The sequence below is a fragment of the Eretmochelys imbricata genome, chromosome 6, assembly GCF_965152235.1.
Source record: "Eretmochelys imbricata isolate rEreImb1 chromosome 6, rEreImb1.hap1, whole genome shotgun sequence".
Taxonomy (NCBI): Eukaryota; Metazoa; Chordata; order Testudines; family Cheloniidae; genus Eretmochelys; species Eretmochelys imbricata.
The window spans coordinates 19,039,742-19,060,916 of NC_135577.1; the positions used below are offsets into that span (position 1 = coordinate 19,039,742).

At 42.0% G+C, this 21,175-nt stretch overlaps 1 protein-coding gene across 1 annotated transcript in view; it reads right to left on the bottom strand.

Moving 5' to 3' along the window:
- The window catches only part of LOC144265521 (NACHT, LRR and PYD domains-containing protein 12-like), a 44,530-nt gene extending 25,440 nt beyond the window's left edge, over positions 1-19,090 (bottom strand). Inside the window, exons 1-6 of the mRNA XM_077818166.1 lie at positions 18,808-19,090; positions 17,782-17,793; positions 17,416-17,445; positions 14,006-15,770; positions 12,103-12,192; positions 883-1,053 (exon numbers count right to left, since the gene is read on the bottom strand). Coding sequence (XP_077674292.1) covers positions 883-1,053; positions 12,103-12,192; positions 14,006-15,770; positions 17,416-17,445; positions 17,782-17,793; positions 18,808-19,090 — 2,351 coding nt within the window. The remainder of the gene's footprint in view (positions 1-882; positions 1,054-12,102; positions 12,193-14,005; positions 15,771-17,415; positions 17,446-17,781; positions 17,794-18,807) is intronic.
- Positions 19,091-21,175: the final 2,085 nt, after the last annotated feature.

Sequence of the window (21,175 nt, forward strand, 5' to 3'; positions counted from 1 at the left end):
AAACAACAACTCGGGGGTCTGAACTATCCTGTTGCCTGGTATTCTGACTGGAGTATCAACTTAGTTAATATTGACTCTGAACCATCATCAATGGGCTTTAAATCACTGATCATTTTGGTGGCTGGAAGAGGTAGGAAGGGGTGGGCATGAAACCCAGTAGCTTGCGGATTGGAAGTTGCTACAGAGAAGAAAATGCAGAGACATGGAACAGAGCAAACTCCCAAACACCAGCAAGAGGAAGAGAAACAGAAAGAAGGATGGAGAAGGAAGAGAAACCAAGGGCAGAAATGCAGTGACCTTAAAGGGGAGCAGATTTTCTCACTGATGAGGAATGTGGCAAGAAAGCGCAGCACAAATAATAAACAAAACAATTAGTTACTACATAAACCCAAATTGTCCCCTTGATTGTTGCTATCAGGGGAAGAGTCTATTGTGCATCACAGGGAGTACATTGTATTTATACACTGGACTACGATTAACCGTACAAATCAGGCCTCTTCCCTGAGTGAGTTTCACACCTCTGCCTTCGATGCTTAGATGCACAATATATGTAAAATAGTTTTAAAGATCATAAAGTGGTGTTTAAAATGGGCTTTTCCCTCAGAAGATGAGATTATGCTTCAATTTTTATTCAAAAATCCATTTCAGTGAAGATCACTTTTAGGGGAGTTTGGAATTAGTGCTCCAGTTTGGGACCATCCTTATTTATCACTTCCATTCTCCAAAAATGACCAGCCATCAGGCTGTTGGGAGCCACTGACACACCTGATGCTGGAGGGACACACAGATTTCAGCCTCTCCATGCTCCTACAAGAGCTGACATCACACACCACCCTCATGGCCTGCTGAGTTCTTTACAGAAAGAAACCTGCTAGTACTCACCCCAGTCTCTGCAGTTTGCAGGTTGGATGGTTCAGTCCCTCACATAGTAATCTCACACCCGAGTCTCCCAGGTTGTTCATTGACAGGTCCAGCTCAGTCAGGGTCTGTTTGGTACTGAGAGCAGAAGAGAGATCCCTATAACAAGCGTTGGTAAGATGGCCGTTAGTAAGCCTGCAGGAGACAGATAAACAGAGAGGAAAATGAGCACCTCTGTCTGTCCGGTTCCTCAGTGGGTACCAGTGTGTTCTTAGAAAGAGTCCTTTATTCTGGGAATAAAATCCACAGCATTGTGCTAGTGGATGCTGAGGATCATATGACCATTTGTAGGTTTCAATCCACATGCACCTGTAGCTCTCACTGATCCTTTGTTCCACACACGAATGTTATTCAAAGGCAAAGTTCCCAAACTCCATCCCCTGAGCAGAAACACTTGGGTTTCCCCTAATAAAGAAATTATTATCAATGAGGGGTCAGGGGATGGGAAAGAAAGGGAGCGAAAGGAATCTTACTGGGAAATAATGAACACACTGCTGGAAGGTATGTTACAGTTCTGTGAATGGGGGGGAGCCCATTCTTCTCTCTGTTGCATCATTTCTACTTAGGGCTCAGCAAACAAGCCTCCATCTATGGGATACTTAGTGTTGAACATTCAGGACTCAGGGATGGGTTCCATTTTGCCAGCTTTTCAGTCCTCTCTCCCTCTCCCATTTTTTCTGGGCTGGACCATAGACTAGAAAAGGCTGGAATTTCCCTAGGAAGCCGAGTCTCATAGGCTGGGCCTACAGGGCATGTCCACAGTGCAATAAACAACCCATGGCACGGCTGCAGCTGGCCTTGGCCACCTGACTCAGGCTGGCAGGGCTTGGGCTGCAGGGCTATAAAACTGCACTGTAGACATTCAGGCTCAGGCTGGAGCCTGGGCTCTGAGACCCTCCTGCCTTGTGGGGTCTCAGAGCCCGGACTCGTACCCTGCAATTTTATAACCCTGCAGCCTGAGCCCCACCAGCTCGAGTCAGCTGACCTGGGCTCTGAGTCTCGGTCCCACCGGGTTTTTTGTTGTTGTTGTTGCATTGTGGATATACCCACAATGAAATTGTTCTTATAGTCTCTCACCATTTCAGCTCCCTTGGTGCAGACTGCCTGCCAGTGTTATTAACCACGGTGTCACCTAACCATGGTCTAAGTAAACATGGGGGTGTCTGTTGCTACCTGCAGGGGCACTGCACCCGCAGTAGTGCAATGATAGGAAATTATAACAAAGAGACCACATCTTCCTCCATTGGGGGACACCAGACGTCTTTGCCACCCATCTGAACAAGAAGCTACTAGCCTTCTGCTCATACAGATTTTTTCTTTCTGAAACTTTTTAGTAAGGCAAAGTTACAATAAAATACCACATTGTACATTACTTATTACTTATTCAGGATCCGGTTAATATTCATAGAATCTGGTTAAAGATTCTGGCTTGCTGGTTGGGGAGCTCTCCTCCTCTGAGTATGCTAAAAAGGGTAACCAAATTTCTAAATGCCTATCCTCTTTTTGGCCTCTCGCTTGTGTACGTATTTGATCTGAAAGCATTTCCAGTGCAAGGACAGCACATATTTTACTATACCACAATTCCATAGGAGAAGTCCCACAATTTTCCAATAATGTGCAATACAAAGTCTTACTGCTAACAATAAAAAAGAAATTAATTTGTTTTTCAGTTTAAAACATAGATCCTGTACTGGAGCATTAATTACACAGGTCAGGGCATCTCCCAGGAAGCTGGCATTTTGTCATAAGATGAAAATCTTTAACAATTTCCTCCCAAAACTATCAAATTCCTAGACACAACAACCACATATGCAAGTATGTTCCCCTTTTCCTGCAACCCCTCCAAGAGAGCACCTCCTTAGTAGCAAAAATATAATGGATCTTAACTGAAGCAACATGCCATGAATACAGTATTTTATAAAAAAAATTATTTATGAGCTACACAAATTGAAGATGTATATCCCCTTTGTCATATAGGGACCCGCTCATCCAGATCAATTTCTTTGTCCAAATCCTTCTCCCATATTTTCATCTGGGTTGTTTTCTCATCAACATCTTTTTCAATCAAAATTGTATATGTCTTAGCAATTAAACCTTTTGTTCCAGCTTGCTCCTGGGGCAACTCCTGAAATTCGGTTAAAGGTCTAGATAGCGCAGTCTTGTAACTAGATTTTACAATAAAGTGTTCGACTTGTAAATATTGAAAATACAGGATTTTTACCTTATTACATATCTCTTGGTGTGATTTTAAATCAGGACCCCGGAACAGCTGTCCAAATTGAGTCATCTCAGCTCCTACCCACAATGAATAGTCACTTTGATATTTTCTAGGGATAATTTCCTGATTATTAATGACTATACCTAAGGAAGAGGGCCTTTCGCAACACAAATTTAAAAAAAAATTGTCCAAAGTGGCTAAGGTAGACTGGATGAATGGGTGACTTTTATTTTTGGTGACCTACATTTTTTCTTAAACCAATAATTACTATAAATAGCTGCGTCTGAGCTCCAGTCTTGTTCAAGTTTTACCCAATGTTCAGATGGTCTATTCAGATGGTCTATTCTGAACCTAATTTATCATATATTTTCCATTGTGATGCATAATAAGAAGAAGACGACAAATTAGGGGGACACTAGTCCAATTCACTTTATAGACTTAAACAGAACTTTAGAACTCACCTTTTGTCTTTTATGTTTCCATATTAATTTTAATAGCACATCCTGCCATGTTTTTAATCTCATGTCAGGGATACCAACAGAGATCCACAGAAACAAAAATAATAACTTTGGGACGAAATTCATCTTTACCGAGGCTGCTCTACCTACCCAAGAAATTTCATATTAGTTCCATTCTTCCAAGTACTTTATTATTTTATTTCACAGTGGAGGATAATTTGCCTTTAAAAAGAATTTTTATGTTTCTCCACAATATTTATTCCTAAATATTTTAAAGATTCCTTAGTCCTTTTAAATGTATGTACCTGTCAACAGTTTGTTTTGACCCCTTCAGGAATATCAATTCCTAAAAATTTCAGATTTGTCATCCTTTATTTTGAAAACTGATACCTGCCCAAATTCCAAAATCAATTATCCTATCATTTTTAATGAGGCTTCTGGATCCTGCAAATACAACAAGACATCAGCATACAAGCTATTTTGTGTTTTAATCTAGGAGATGTTTTGATGCCTTTTCTAGGGGCTGTTTTTCACATTTATTGCAAATGGCTCCATTGCCAAAGCAAACAATAGGGAGGATAAGGAACAACCCTGTCTCATACCCCTAAACAAATTAAAGGGAGGGGAGTGATGACCATTAACCAAAGCAGACACTTGAGGATGAGAATGAAAGGCCAAAATGCCTGTAGAAAACTGATTTCCAAAACCAAACCATACCAAAATCTGCCTGAAGTACTCCCACTCCAGCCAGTCAAAGGCTTTCTCAGCATCCAAAGAAAGCAGCACACAGGAAGAATTGCTAGAATTAACATTATAGATCAAACTGAGAGTTCTTCTGATATTATCAGAGAGATGCCAGGAACCCTACTGGGACCTGGAGCTTTGTTGTATATTAAAGTCATAATTACAACTTCAAATTCCTCTGCAGGAATTCGCCTATCATGAGCTGCCCCATAATCCATTGAGAGTTGAGGTAGCATCACACTTCTCAAATATCTATTTATAAGTTCAGGGTTTGGCTGTTATGAAGTGTACTAACTATGGACAAGTTAGCAAACAATTCAGAGATCTCTTTGATGTCGGTTACCAAATCTCCCTTTTTATTTCTAATCAAGGGGAAGGCTGATTTCTGTTTTAACTTTCTGGGGAAAAGCCGATCAGCCTTATTGTCCTTTTCATAATATTTTTGTTGAATATATATAAGTGTTTACTCGGCTGTACCTGTTTGTAACAAGTTAATCTTCCCTCTTATCTCAATTATTTTCTTATACACTCTTGTATGTTCTGTCGATTTATGTCTACCTTCCAAAATAGAAAGTTTATTAACCAAACTCTCTTCTTCATGCTCTCTCGTCTTTTTGAGGTATGGTGCTTTATTTATAAGGCGCTCCCTCATTATCACCTTTTTGGAATCCCAGAACTCACTTTTATTGATCTCTTTCTTATTACTATATATACACACTTCTGAAAATTGTATTCCAGCTCTTTAATTCTAAGGGGGTCATATAACAAAGCTCTTTTTTTAATAAATTAGCCAAGGTCCTAGAATAAAAATCATATAAATACTGAAATAAGATCCATAAGTAGCAGAATATGTACCGTTCCCAACATCCAGATTCATCTCCTGCCAGACATTTTCTAAGTGATGCAACAAATTTGCACTTGCTTTTCCCAAAAGCCCTCTGGGTACATTTGATCGATCCAAAGTGGGATTAAGCACCTTGTTAAAATCCCCCCTAGAATAATATCCCCGTCCCTAAAACTTCATAAACCCCTAAAAAACTATTAACAAAGGAAGCTTGCCCTTGACTGGGAGCAGGTACATTGGCTAATGTGAGAAGTTTATCTTTCAAGGGCCCCTGAATTAAAATATATCTGCCTTCTGTATCTATGAGTTGTGCTGAAAAAATAAAATGGAAGCATTTAGCAAAGAATATTGCCATCCTTCTTCTATTAGATTGCCCTGGGGAGACAAGGTAGTTTATTATTTATCATCATTTTTCTTCAAGTGTGTTTCCTGTAACTAGATTACACTAGGAAAATCTTTTTTTCAGTGAGCAGAATACGCTTCTCCTTTTTGTTGGACTGTTCATCCCCCTTAACATTAACAATCATTGCACAATAAACTCACCTATAACTCCCAAGCCTGTTCTCACCCAGTATATTACCCCAGCCAGATGCCATGTCCCCATTACATTTGTGCCTGTTCTTTAAGTAAGATATTTTAGATAGAGTTCACATCCTACACGTAGTCATTTTAAGATTCACATACATCACTTTTCCTTTTTTTAACACCTGTATTAGTGTACCTTGACTCTGCATCTGATTTACTATAATTTTCAATTCTGCTCCCCAAGTTTTTAGTATAATTTTTCTGTTGAAACATATAACAGTATTTAACATGTTTCTGTTCTCTTATCCTCTGTTTCCCTCTCGTTCCCCTCCCTATGCATTCTCCCACTGTCATCTGGTCCCCTTTATCAGTGAAAGCAGCAAAGAGTCCTGTGGCACCTTATAGACTAACAGACGTATTGGAGCATAAGCTTTTGTGGGTGAATACCCACTTTGTCGGATGCATGTATCCGACGAAGTGGGTATTCACCCACAAAAGCTTATGCTCCAATATGTCTGTTAGTCTATAAGGTGCCACAGGACTCTTTGCTGCTTTTATAGATCCAGACTAACATGGCTACCCCTGATACTTTATCAGCGAGAATCCAAACTTTCCTTATGTCCTCGGGGGCATGTTAGCTCCCTGCTGAAGGAAGGTTTTCTTTTCTTTCTTTTTTTAATGTTTCAAGAACCAAGCCTTATATAATCTTATCAAACACCTTTGTAATATTGAGCATTCCGAGATTATAATGCTATCTTTGAGTTAATTTATTCTTAAAATATTCCACCATAGATGATCCATTTCCAATTAATGTAAATTTTGGAATGTTTGTGATTACTTTAAAGTCAAACTGACTTCAATAAGGCAGATCTAGGTCTCCTGCTATTTTGTTATTAATTTTTGTTTATACAATATAAATATAAATCACAACATTAAAAAAACTATAATCTTATAACCATTAAGGATACTGTATCCACACAGAGTAAACTATCCTGCATGCAGCTTCCGTTTAACTCTAACCCTTTGTCACTATAACCACATGGATATAATATCCATTATTTATTGCAATGTCTTGAAATACTGATTGTGTTCTTTGGGATGTGGACTTTTTACTTTGCTCTCATGTCTGTCCAGTTGTCTTAATGATGCATCTTTTTGAGCTATTTTGATCTCTTTGATCTCACTGATTCTTGGCAACCTGGAGGACCGATGCCCTTCATCCCCTTCAGATTGTTCTTGAGTTGATTTGCCTGTACCCATATCCATAAGTACTGGTTTCCTCTCTTTTGGACCTGAGACAGATATCTGCTTTTCCATCTAAAGGCAAATCTAAATGGGAAACCCCTCTTGTATCTTATATTGTTCTCTCTAAGAATTGTGGTCACCTAGTAAATTCTCTTCACTTTCTAAGGGTTGCTGTTGCTAGATCTGAGAACATTTGTATGGGCTGATTAAGAATCATCAGTGATTCAGCTCTCTCCCTCATCACCCTCAGTATTTTATCCTTGTCTTGATAGCAGTGTAGATGGACAACCCTATCTCTGGTCTGGAGCCTGCTTGGGGTCTGGGGAAAAGAGATCTGTGAGCCCTCTCAGTATGAATGCATCTTTATTACCCAGTATTAATGGTATGAAAAATATCAACCAATGTGTCCAGCAGATTTCTCCCTTGAGTCTCCTCTGGAAAACCTTTAATCCTTATGCTATTCCTGCATTCTCTAATTTTCATGTCCTGCAGCTTCAATTCTATTTCTTGTTCTTTTTTTTTTTTTCAATTATTTGGATTCTTCAATCTAGATTAGTAATTCCGTTGGATTGTTCATTTAATCCTATTTCCACATCTGTTAGTTTATCATTAATTTTATTTTTATCTCTTTAATGTAAGCCTGCATTACTCTTCCCTCATTCCCTTATTCATTCCTTTGATTTCTAACAGCAGGTCCTTCAGATCAGCCTTAGTGACTGGTGCTTCTCCACAGTTTGTTTGCTGAAGGGCCGTTACTACTTTTTATGGCCATATCTTTGTTTTGGGGGAGTCAGATGTTTGTACACAGGAGATCTTTCCTTTCCCAGACATCTACATCTTCTTGTCTTTCCTTCCTGCTTGATACACCTCTCTCAAGATGGCTGCCACCACACTTCCCCTTTGTTTGTCTGACCTTTCCAAAATGGCCACTGATGACACACTTCCTCCCCCGGACACAATAGTACAATTTTAATTATTATTTTTTTAAATCTCATTGCACTCATCCTCTGTCTCTTTACAGGATAATGAGGGTCCAGTTCAACATCTCCATATTTGCATAGTAATTATTAATATATTCTGCAGGCTGAGGGCTCTGGATTCTGTTGTTGGATATTCTCCCTCAGAGTCAGCTCTCTGAGATTGGGAGCTTTCCAGCTTCCTTCAGCCTTCTGTTTAAAACTGGCTCCAAGAGGGGTTATTCATATTTAGGGCACAGATCTGTGGATTCAGTTTGTCTTAGTTCTTTTTATCTTCTTAAATTGTTTTAATTTCTCCCCAGTTTATTGCGGAGAGATAGATTAAACCACTATCTTGTTTATTGTTTGAGCCATGCCCCCATGCTCACCGAGATTTTAAACAGCTGACTGAGGAGCTCACTGGGCCATTAAAGTTGGTTTTCAGTAAGTCTTGGAACAGTGGGGAAGTTCCAGAAGGCTGGAAGAAAGCTAGTATTGTGCCAATATTTAAAAGGGTAAATGGAATGAACCAGGTAATTATAGGTTTGTCAGCCTGACATTGATCCCAGGCAAGTTAATGGAGTGGCTGATCTGGGACTTGATTAATAAAGAATTATAGAAGAGAAATACAGTTTAGTGCTAATCAGTATGGTTCTATGAAAAATATGTCCTGTCAAACTAATTTGATATCTCTTTATGATGAGATTACAGATTTGATTGATAAAGGAACAGTACTGATGTAATATACGTAGACTTCTGCAAGGCATTTCACTTGCTACTGCAAGACATTTTGATTAGAATGATACAAAATTAACACGGCACACATTAAAATGGATTAAAAACTAGCTAACTGGTAGGTCTTAAAACGTAACTGTAAATGGGGAGTCATCACTGAGGTGTATTTCTAGTGGGGTCTCATAGGAAGCAGTTCTTGACCTTATGCTATTTAACATTTTTATCAATGACCTGGAATAAAACAAAAAATCATTTCTGATAAAGTTTGCAGATGGCACAAAAATTGGGGGAGTGGTAAATAATGAAGAGGACCGGTCATTGATACACAGTGGGTCGCCTGGTAAGCTGGATGCAAGCAAACAAATATACGTTTTAATAAGGCCAAATGTAAATGTATACATCTAGGAACAAAGAATGTAGGTCATACTTATAGAATGGGAGACTTTGTTCTTGGAAGCAACGACTCTGAAAAAGATTCGGGGATAGTGGTTGATAATCAGCTGAATATGATCTCCCAGTGCAACGCTGTGGTCAAAAGAGCTAATGTGATCCTTGGATGCATAACAAAAGGAATCTCAAGCAGGAGTATAGAGGTTATTTTACCTCTGTATGAGGCTCTTGTGTGATATTGTGTCCAGTTCAGGTGTCCACAATTGAAGAAAGATGTTGATAAATTGGAGTGGGTTCAGAGAAGATCCATGAGAATGATTAACGGATTAGAAAACCTGTCTTATAGTGATGGATTCAAGGAGCTCAATCATTTTAGTTTAACAAAGAGAAGTTTAAAGGGTGACTTGATCACAGTCTATAAGTACCTACATGGCGTACAAATATTTTATAATGGGCTCTTCAATCTAGCAGAGGAAGGTATAATAGGATCCAATTGCTGGACACTGAAGCTAGACAAATTCAGACTGGATATGAGGCATACATGTTAAGTGAGAGTAATTAACCATTGGAACAATTTAGGAAGGGTCATGGTGGATTCTCCATTCACTGGCAATTTTAAAATCAAGACTGGATGTTTTTCTAAAAGATATGCTCTAGGGGAAGTTTCTAAAAGATATGCTCTAGGGGAAGTTCTATGGCCTGTGTTCTAGACGAGGTCAGTCTGGATGACAGTGGTCCATTATGGAATCATAGAATCTATGAATCTATAGTCCCGAGAAGAGTGCTAGCAAGGGATGTCTTCTCTATCCCTGGAGGAGGATGCTCCTGCATACCTTGATTCCAGCCCATTATAACAAAGGCACTGGCACATCTCAGAAGAGACAAGGGTTCTACAATCCTCAGAGCCTCACACTGGCCAGGACAGGTACGGCTCTCAGCTGTGCTGCAGATGATCCCATCAGGCTGAGAGTCTAGTCTTGGATCATCATGTAAAATGAAGACACCTTGCTCCATCCTACGCTGGAGCCCTCTCCCTGACAGCTTGGCTCCTGACAGAGTACAGGGCCATAGACAAGAGCACATGGCTTATGTCTTTCTGGAATCGTATCAGCCAACTATGAGAAGTACCGATAATGTCCAGTGAAAAGGGTTTCTGGTGGGATGCAGACATGTCCATGGGACCCCTGTATTTGCGCCACAGAAAAACAGCTTGACTGACTCCTTCATCTGAGTCTACACTAAAGACTAACTCCATCCAGGGGCATTTGTCAGCCATTCCAGCCTATCAGGAAGCAGACAAAGTGTCTCTGCAGCCGTTATCCTCTGGTTCATATGGGGATTGACACTTCTGAACACCCATTAAACAGCTCCTGTGTCATAAGCTCCTTTTGAAGCATTCATTTCAACTTGAGATTAATTTTCTTACGTGGAAGATCATTTTCCTACTGAGCATGACTGTAACTCAGATAGCAAATGAGTCTCAGACTCTACTCACTGATCCACCTTACCAGACATTACAAAGCTAAGGTCATAGTATAGACTCCTCTGAGATTCATTCCCAGGAGCATCTTGAACTTTCACCTAAATGTGCCCATCATCCTGGCTACGTGTTTCTCACAGCTCTTGTCTCCCATACCTCATGCTGGAGGACACATACCCTCTGCAGCACGCATCTCATGTTAGGGGACAAGGTAGGGATTCGGATAATATGGACTAGAGCAGAGACCTTGGGCCTGCAGGGATCGGCTGTCACCAGCCCTGCAGCATCGCAGAGAGCCCTCTGCAGCACTGCTGTCATGGGAGTGAGCGAGTGGGGCCATGCCAACGGAGCTGCAGAGAGCTCCCTGCACTGCCACTGGGCTGATGACACCTGCGCGTGCAAGGTGTGGAGGGAAGGCTGCAGTCCCAGCAGGGCAGAGCAGATGTCATGAACAAAACCGCCTCCAGGCTTGGTTGCCTAGCAACCCAATGAGCTCAGCTGGGACCAATAAACCCTCACTAAGTGACAGTGCGACTGATCAAAAGAGCCAACAGATCATCACTGAAGCTTGTAGCAAGAACAGTACAGTGGCTGCTTAATGCGTTCCACACCTACATTGGCACCAGACCTCCCTCCTGTCCAGCCTTTGCCTGCTCCACTCCAGCCAAGCTCCTGCCTGTCTCTGAACTCCTGAGTCCTAACTCTGACACCGGCTGGTCTCCTGACCACAACCCGAGCTCTGCCCTTTGGTTCTGTTCTGACCCCTGACTCTGACCACCGGCTTGTCTCCTGACCACAACTCTGGTTCTGCCCTCTGATTCTGCTCCAACCACTAGACCAGACTCCTGCTCCGCCCACTAGGTTGCACCACCTACACCTTGGTGTGTGACAGCAGAGAACCCAGACCAGGACTCTGCTCTGCCCCACTAGAACCATAGCCTTCCCTGCAGGTGATTTCTGCAGGTGCAAGTGTAACCCACACACCTCCTGGGTGTGGTGTTCTGTCCCATCTAGTGGCACCGAGTCCACTTAGAGCGAGAGAGAGATAAAATGAGTCTGCTCTACAGCCGTAGCTAACAGGCAGTTGGCTTTTAGCTCATGCTGTAGAGGCTCATGCACTAAGCTCCTGAGGTCCCCGGTTCGATCCTGCCCACTGGCAACCAGGGTCTGTCGGCGTTACACAAGTGCAAGAAGGCTGTGGTGCTAGCAGGGCAGAGCAGTCTTGGCTGGGGCTGTCTGTTCTACCCCCTGAAGACCACTCCAGCCACCGCACCTTGCTCCTGCAGGGATCAGTGTAGGAGGCAGCGCAGGGAGCTCTCTACGGCCCCACTGTCATGGAAGTGAATGAGAGGGGACATGCCCCTGCCTTCTGACTATCCAAACTCCCAATTATCCATATAAAATCTGTGTCCCCCAAGCTATTTGGGCAATAGGGAGTATACGGTAAATGGAAATTTATATTCCTGAGCACCTAAACAATTCTATGTAGTCACTACAGCAGACAGGGTCAGGAGAGCTACGGTGCTGTAGAACTTCTGGGATAACAGCAATAATAGGAGGGTTTTGAAAAGGAAAAAAAAGCGTCTTACTTTAGTTTCTTTAATTTACAGTTTGGATCCTTCAGTGCTTGACAGAGCAGGTAAATAGGTGAACGTGTCGGCTCATCCCAATGCTGTTCCCTAAAAAGAGAGAATAGAAATTTTCTATGTTGATCTCTGGAAACAGATTTTACTTCTCTTTCCTGAACATGATAATATCCTCTCAGATGGCGTAATCATACACTGCATATGAGTTACTCCATGAGTCTGTGAGTGGGATTCACAAGGGAGCCATCCCATGGTCACACACACACAGACAAGCAAAATATGACACTGCACATCACAGGTGAAAGTGGGATGGTACGGGCCAGTACGGCGCACCGGTAAGAAGTGGCCGCCGGTACCAGCCCATACACAGCCGACGTTAAAACACTGCCATGGCAGCACTTTAACATCACTGCCCCTTTTGCCACCTCTCCCTCCCCAGGGCCACGGACATGGGGGAGCAAACGGGGCAGCTGCTGCTGCTTTAAATCACCGCCGGAGCCCCAGGTGGTGCAGGTTGGGCAGCGTGGAAGGGCTGGCTGGGAGAGGCTGACTCCCCCAGTCCAACCCCTTCTGCCTGAGGCCCCACCCCTTCCAGGGTCCCAGAGTCAGGTCCCCATACCAGTAAGTCTTTTACGTTACTTTCACCCCTGCTGCACACACTTCTCCCTCTGAGGAGAGGATGAGAGAACAAACACCACCTGACAGTGTCTCATGTCTTAATGCTGGCAATCCCTCAGATGATAGTGATGAGCATGCTACTGGCAATCCCTCAGATGATAGTGATGAGCATGCTATAAGAACCGGTATAAAACAGAAGGGCTTGAAATGGACTCGAGCATTGCACTATTTTTTTCGGGGCTGATAAAAGTCTACCAGCTTGAAGACATGAATCCAGAAAAATAGATGAAGTGAACTAAAGCTTATGCTCTAATAAATTTGTTAGCCTCTAAGGTGCCACAAGTACTCCTTTTCTTTTTACGGATACAGACTAACACGGCTGCTACTCTAGAACCTCTCTGCATTCCCTGTTCCCAGCCACCCATAATCACCTCACTCTTGCCCTCACATATTTTGCGCAAAGTGCAGCATGCACTGAAAATATGGGGCAGATTTTTTTTCTGTCATCAGTTAACACATGTTCAGTGAATTGGCCCTCTTCTGATTCCGGCACCCTTTTCCAGTGTCCCATCTCTGTGGCAGGGGACAAGATTATGCAGATGTGAATCCCCTTACTGAGACAGAGGTTGACATGGGAGGGAGTGGGACCTTCCTGGAGTGTTTGGCCTGGGTCAGAAGGAGCACCCCTGCGGGGGTGAGAGGCCTACAGGGGTGGAGGAGGAGGAGATTATTGACCCTCCACATGAGGTGAAGAAAAGGATAGGTGTGTGGGGATGTTTTTGCTTTTCCCCCTCCCTCTTCCACTTAACAGTAACTTGTGTAACTCAGACTTTAAAGATCCTTTTTGTGCCTTGCCCTGAATGTCACTATTTGGGCACCCAGCTTAAGCAGTTGTGTTTCTTCAGTGAACACCTTAATGTGGTTGAGAGGGTGACTCTCTGCAGCCCCAGATCAGCGCCATCTTCCTGGCCTCCTTGGAAACAGGAGGCAGCAGGGCTCACAAGTGTCCTTCCAGCTGAGGGAACAGAAAGTCACACACACACACCTCCACAAGGTCCTTTCAGTTTTACGGTTGAAATCACCGTACTTTGGTGCTTTGGTACTTAATGCCTCATTGACATGTCACCTGACTGCCCAGATTCTCCCATTGATCTGAAGTTCAGCCGTAAGACCTTTGTCACTCGTACTGCTGCCATCTTTCCTTTTTAAATGACCTTCTCCCTCCACAATGTATGTTTCTCTACTTAAGAAATTATGTAGGCGTGTTTCCATCTCAGACACTACTTACAAACATGGCTGCTTGGGTGGCCGTAGGGAATCTTCATTCGGGTCTTCAAATCCAAACATGCACAGATTTAGATAGAGCGTCTCCAGCTTACGACAGTTTTTTAGACAGAATGAAAGAGCCACTTGGTCCATTTTGGTAAAATTATATTCAGCTAAATACAGCTCAGTGAAGCGATTGAGTGCACTTTGCACAAAACTCTCTTCTTGAATTTCATACAAACAGTGAAACTCCTCAAGCTGATAAATCATCTCAGCATTATGTTTAAAGGATGACAACTCCTCATCAGGCTCCAAGAACAGCTCCTCAGACTCCAGGGACAAAGACGATATTTTTGGTTTTGTTTTAACCCACTGTAGTAAATCTGGTTTAATTTTGGGAGAAATTTTGAAGCTAAGTTTTTTCTCCATGTCCTCCATTCTCTCTTCATTTAAGAGACCAAACAAGAATCGCACTGTTAACATTAAGTAATTTCTAGATTTTCCATAGTTTTCTAACAATTTTTTCACATTGTTCATAGCACTTTCTGAATCTTCCACGGTTGTTGTTTCTTCTTTCTCCAACACGTAAAACAAAGCTGCAAAAAACTCTTGAAAACTCAAGTGAATGAAGCTGTAGACACACTCACAGTCAATATCTTTTTGAAACATGTTCTCATTCAGAAAGAGAGAGTCAGATACATCTAAGCCGTGCTTCTTGATTTCTTCTTCCCCAAAGAGTATTTTCTGCCTCCAGATTCCATCTGCAGCCAAGGAGCAAAGTCCCTTCAAGTTAGCTGGTGTGTGCTTCTTTGAATTGCTGCTGTGACCCTTTAATAAACTGAAAAGATAGAGCATATATACACCAGTGATTGTTTTGGATGTTTGTGCAAGATCTTCACCTGCTTCCATCTGTTGTTTCAGAACCGTGCAAATTATCCAACATACAATGGGGACAAAGCACATGGTGAAGAGCATTTCATTTTCTTTGACAAAGTTAAAGGCCTTTCTTGCTTTTTCTTCATTCCCAAAAAACTTGTGGAAATATTCCTCCCGCTCAGCTGCAGAAAACCCCAAGATCTCTGCATAACGTGCACATTCCAAACACTGTCTGAGTTTCTCCAGAGCAGTTGGTCTCGTAGTGATTATTACATAGGATTCAAAAAGAACAGTTTTCCGAACTAAACTGCTCAATGTAATTTCCATTGGCTGCTTCTCACAGGGATCAGAGCATAGACTGTCTTCTGGCTGATCCAAGGAAAATCTCAATTCATCAAAACCATCAATTATAAACAGGAGTTTCTCTGGATTTATCAAAATCTCTTCAACTGGTGCATTTTTATTAGGACAATTCTTTAAAATCAAATCAGCAATTCTTCCTTGCTCACTGCCAAAGTTCACTTCCCTACAATTTATGTAGAAAGCATAATCAAACTTTTCTTTATAAAGCTCTCCAGCTGCCCAGTCAAACATAATCTTTCTTGCTGTCATTGTTTTTCCAATCCCTGCAGCTCCTAGCAGCACAACAATTTGTGGTGTTTGTCCATCTTCATCACATTTAAATAAATTACCCAGGGTGATAGAACTAGCTCGCTTAGTCATTATTTCTTCATGTCTCCATCCCAAGGTCATTATTTCATGTTCTCTTTCCTTTTTGTGACAATGTTTCTTTACAATAATCAGCTTTGTGTATCTGCTGTTTAGAGTCACGTTCTCACCAAGACGAGAGTTCAAGTCTTTTATTATTCTGTACTTGTTTTGTATGTGTTCTCTATATTTTACCCTGTAATCTAAGGTAGTGACATGAAGCATTAGAAATATGGAATCAGAAATTCAGAAGAAAGGCTTACCGCTAATGTTACAGTACAGCTATTTAAACAATAATAATGCTACTTTAAGTACTTTAATAATACTGCAACTTCCAGCACTAAGTATCCCAAAATCAATTAACTATGGCCCTGATTATAAATTGTCCCATTGAAATTAGTCATGTGAGTAAAAGCTGTAGGATCTTCCATGCACGTACAATAGAATTCTCTTTATCCAAATGGCCTGCAGGACATCTGAAATGTTCGGATAACTGGGCGGTTGGATAACTGGGTGTTCAGATAACCGGAAGTGTGGGGTACCTGACTGCCTCCCCCGAGTACACAGTCTGATGTAATAAGACTACACAGGCTGAGGTGTTATTTCTTATTTCTAGTGGTAAACAAAACATCTAATGCCTGTAATCAACACAATTTTCTATTAGAATGTCACATACCTGGTCTTCCAGGTGTTTGTTTAGGACATAAAGCTGCAAGAGAAATTTGCAGATGAATGTTAGTGTAACAGAATCACAGTGTGGCATGCAGTTAAGGAAGATGGGGCAATTCATCCAGTCAGTGGTCTCTGCAGGAATAAGAATTTGTCAAATTTAAGGTATCGGTATATAGGAGTACGAGTGTATCTGCTTTTATTGTGCTTTCAATAATGGAGAGTAATGTTATGAAAACGGTTAAACATGGATTTAATACATGAAAATAGCCTTGAAATATTAGGGGAAGCTACAGTTTAGTAATTATGGGGCAGGAAATGCAAACCAAAGGTTCTCCTTAAGTTTCAACATATCTTAAATAGTTTTGTAGAAAATATTTACCATTATTACTTTACTTGGTTTATTTTGCAAACTACAAAGAAAATACAAAAATTACGTTAAATGCACACTGAAAATACATAATGGCTGATAGAGAAAAAAACATTTCAAAAGAAGCCTGCAAATACCAGGAGGCCACCTTGCTCACAAGCTGTCCCTTCAGAAGGAGACAGTTGATTTTCTTTCTAACAGCATCAGTCTTGTCAGGAGGTGCTAAGAATGATGCTCACTCTTAGCTCTTGGCAGGGGGTTAGACTAGATGACCCTGGCAGTCCCTTTTAGCCCTATGATTCTAGGAGGTATCTAGCCTTTGCAATACTTTTTGTCTACAGGCAATGAGTCAGAGATAAAGACTGGACCCACAGGCTGTGGGCAAGGGGGACAGCTTTTGCAGCATTGTCAACCATTGTATAAAAGAGGATGTGCCAATTGACGTGGACCATGGGATAAAGATGGGGGCACCTTGAATTGGATCTTGCCACCACCCATAGCCAAGGAGCTCGTAAAGAGATGTTATATGAGCGAGACAGTGAGAACTGAAGAAACACATCTGCCTTTTGCACAACCGGTGTTTGATACACTACAACCAAGCCATGAGAGCTGCACAGCCATGGTAACAGATGATGAATGTCATCACAAGGACAGTGCAGAGACAAAGCATGAGCCCAGCCCTTGGGCACAACTGAGGTTTGACACTCTGGAGCTGACCAGGAGACCCCAAACAATTCAAACAGAGCAATGTCTCAGGTAAATTATATGTAAGACAGTTTAAGGGGTTGAAATAAGGATGGGATACTGGCCATAGCTGCTCAGCTGGCTAGAGTGTTTGGCTCCCATCCAAAAGACTGGTCAATCAAGACCAACCTGAGGCAAAGGTTTTTAAACTATGAGCTGAAGAGGCCTCTACATACAAAAATGAAAGGTTTTAAAGCATGGTGTAAAAACTAAAATGGCACCTTACATGTTTTTCTTATTTCAAATCTCTCAGCAGCTTAGAATTGGTTCTTTCAAGGCCTGGAAAAATCTGGACATCAAAAGCCCTGAACACTCAAATGGACTGGATCTGGTCCACTTTTCCCCACACCTAGAAACTGAGTAAAGGAGGTGCTAATTCTACAAGACCTAACTTTGAGGATGGGATTTGAGGATGGGACTCAGCTAACCACACCTGTGCCAGTCTATACTCTTAAAACTGTACGTGTGAGACTATACAAGCAGCCATGTACTTCATTAACCACTGTCTGAAGGGTTGTCTACATCTGGAGTTATTCTGGAATAACAACTCCACATGTAGATACTCTTACTCCCAGTTAGCTTAATATATGTTGAAAGTGGATTAAGCTAAACTGGAAAAAAGGCACTCTTATTCTGGAATAAGAGTGTCCACACATGGAGTTATTCGGGAACAGCTACTCCAATTTAAATTCAGACCTTCCTTAAACTGATATACTTTAAGTGTAGACAAGTCTCGAGGACTGTGAAGGTGGTGTCATAGATGCCCTAGGCCAGCACCACCCTGACTGCATGAACTGGACTTCGCTCTCGTATGGGACACTTAAAAGCAGCTGGAGGCCTTTGAACTGTAGCTCCCTAGGTTTGCTGCCCACTCAACAGTTTGTTTTCCACTAAATTTGTTTCTTTAATTAAATAGAGCCTGGAAGATAAAGTCCCTGCCTGGAATCCTAGAAAGGTCCCATTCAGCTGTTTACTGAGAATATGCTGGGTCAGATTCTCTTTTGTGATCAGTTTCCAATTACAGATCATTGATTCTCTGTCCCAGCCCCAGCACAGGTTAGAGCTGCCTGGGGGCTGTTCTAACTTGCATCAGCTGCCACTGGACCCCAAGAAATGGTCCCCCAGACGGGGATGCACTCCAGTCATTCCTCCTCCCCACCTCTCTCTGTCCAGGACAGTCCCTCTGCACCGCTCTGTTGGCTCTACACTCATGGGGATTTCCTCAGAGGGAGAGTTACAGGCTGACTCTGCTCCCCTTGTGCCCGCTGAGTAGAAAAAAGGCAGTGGAGCAGGTCAGAGAATCTGGCCCACTGTGAGCATCTCTGCTCTGAGTTCCCCTGGCTTCCTGCTGGGATTTAGAATTTGTCATTCCTCCCATCAGTCTGTTTCTCCTTCTGTTCTTGTTGCAGATTCCTTGGGGAGACTCCCAGGTTTTATAGGAACTTTAGGTTTCTTACCGTTCTTTCTTTCTTCTCTGAGGTTAGCAGAAGCTTCTCTGAGATTGAGGTGATTGAAAACTTCTATGGTCACATCTATTGCAGCGTCTCCACCATAGAATGCCATCAGGAGGTTCTTCGTATCTATTGCATCAGCATTCTCCATCCGACCTCGGGGGATGTTACCTTTCCCCTCAAAGTCACAGTGTGATAATTTGTCTTTAAATCTTTTGAACTCTTCCTGAGAGAGGTTGTTGAGGGCATGTATGAGCAGGTCACTGATCCTGCTACTTCTGTTTTCCATCACTGGGTATCAGGAAAGGAAACTAACACACAAAATAAAATCCTGTTATTCATAATTAATGGGGTATAACAGCAATTTTCCCTATGTAGAAGACAGAAGTGTAGTATAGTAATGAGAGTAAATCATGGGGGCTCATAACTCCTCTGTTGTTTTCCTCACAAATGAAACACTGGACAGCTCACTTTGTCTCTCTGTGCCTCTATTTTCCCATCTGTAAATGGGGATAATCATACTCATCTAACTCACAGGCCATAACTGTGTCATAAGCGGTTTGGACACCATGCTGCACCCGCATTCAGTCAGACTTGTGTGACTACAGCCCAGTTGTTCTGAGTGTTCTGGGACATATTCTGCCATCTTTACTCATGTTGATTTCAGTGGGACTGCATGTGGGTAAGGTATACTCGGGGTGAATAATGGGGGCAGAATATAGCTCTAAAAATTTAACCAAGTTTTGGGGGTGAATTGTTGTTCACCAAATCTCTAGAAACATCTTACTGAATTTATGAACAAAGGAAAGTCTGACAGATCCCTGAAAAGCCATTGATTGAAAATATGACAAATGCTTAACTAAATAAGAATTATCCCCATGCACCTAATTACATCAGTTCTACTAGCTAGAGGCTTAGGGCCACAGGTTTAAAAACAGCGTCCATTTTTCTACCTGCGATCAGTAGCAGGTGCAGTTTTGTGGGTGCAAATCATTGTAGGCACAACAGGTGACAGGCCCCGAGCCTAAGATGGGGTCACTATTACACACATACAGGTTCCTTTGCACTATTGTGCCCTCTGCTGACTGACTTGCTGATGGTGCCCCCAAATCAGAGAGACTTCTAAATGCCAACACTGAACCCCATGAATATTTGCACTCCCAAAAACTGAGCCCCTAATTGATTAGGGGGCAAAACTGGAGGCCAATTTTTGAAATAGAATTTACAATAGAGTTTTCAGCAGAGTTGCAAAAGAATCATTAATTTGGCTATCAGCAAACAGGAGCCATAAAAAATGAACAGAAGGAAAAAAAGGAAAATGGTTTAACAACCGAAAATTAAGACAAATGGTGAAGAAATCTAAGCAGAACCTCAGAGTCTAAGCAAACGTAAGAAATCTAAGCAAAACCTCAGTGCTCTTCCTGAGTTACTCCCACCTCCTTCCACAGACACTGTTGTGCTGAAACGCTTAATCACAGAAAGTCAGATTATACTGGAGGAGACATTTGTTCTAGGGAGGATCAAGCTTTGAAAGAAAAGAAGCTTAAAAAAAACCATTCGCGCAAATGTGACCATTCTCTCGGCAGAACAGTCATGTATTTAAGAATGGAAATATTTTAGATCCTGATTGTGCCCTGTCTACAGTTGAATCTATGCACATAATAGTCAGGATGTAAAGGGTTTCTAGAGACCTTTTACCAACGTGGAAATTGTAATATCCTGTATTTTTGGCTCTGAGAACAAGATTTTCATTAGTGACCAGTGACTTGGGGTGCCTAAATTGAGACACCTTAAAGGGGTCTGATTTTCAGGGGGTGAGTGTTCGGCACTTGAAAAATCCCCAGTTTTCAGCGTTTCATGCTGTGCACCCAGAATTATGAGTCACTCTTGAAAACCTTATCCTAAACTGTGTAATTTCCAGTTTCTCGATAGTAAGCACAAACACTGGTATGGAAAGAAAAAGTGGCAATACGTTAAAATGGGAAAAGAACTTCAGCAAAATTCTGGATGAGTGATCCCAGATGTGTACAAGAGCCATCACTTCCTCTGTATGCATTCCTCTGAAAGTAACTCACTATAAGCTGCTGTTCCAGTGATGCCTCACTAGCTCTTAAAATAATTAAAGCAGCTCAGTGGAGAGGGGTGGGGTGGGGGAAGGGGGAGTTCCATTCAGAAAAGTGTCTGAAGGTGGCAAATGTTTACATAACTACCCTTGACTTAATCTTTGAAATCATTGGATCCAGATTGCAGCTGGACTTCTTTGTGATATTACTGTGCCACCCTGTGACGGGGAGTATGAACCACAGATGAACTCTGATCCATTGAAGTCAAAGGCAAGATTCCCATTGACTTGAATGGGGCCAGAATTTCACCC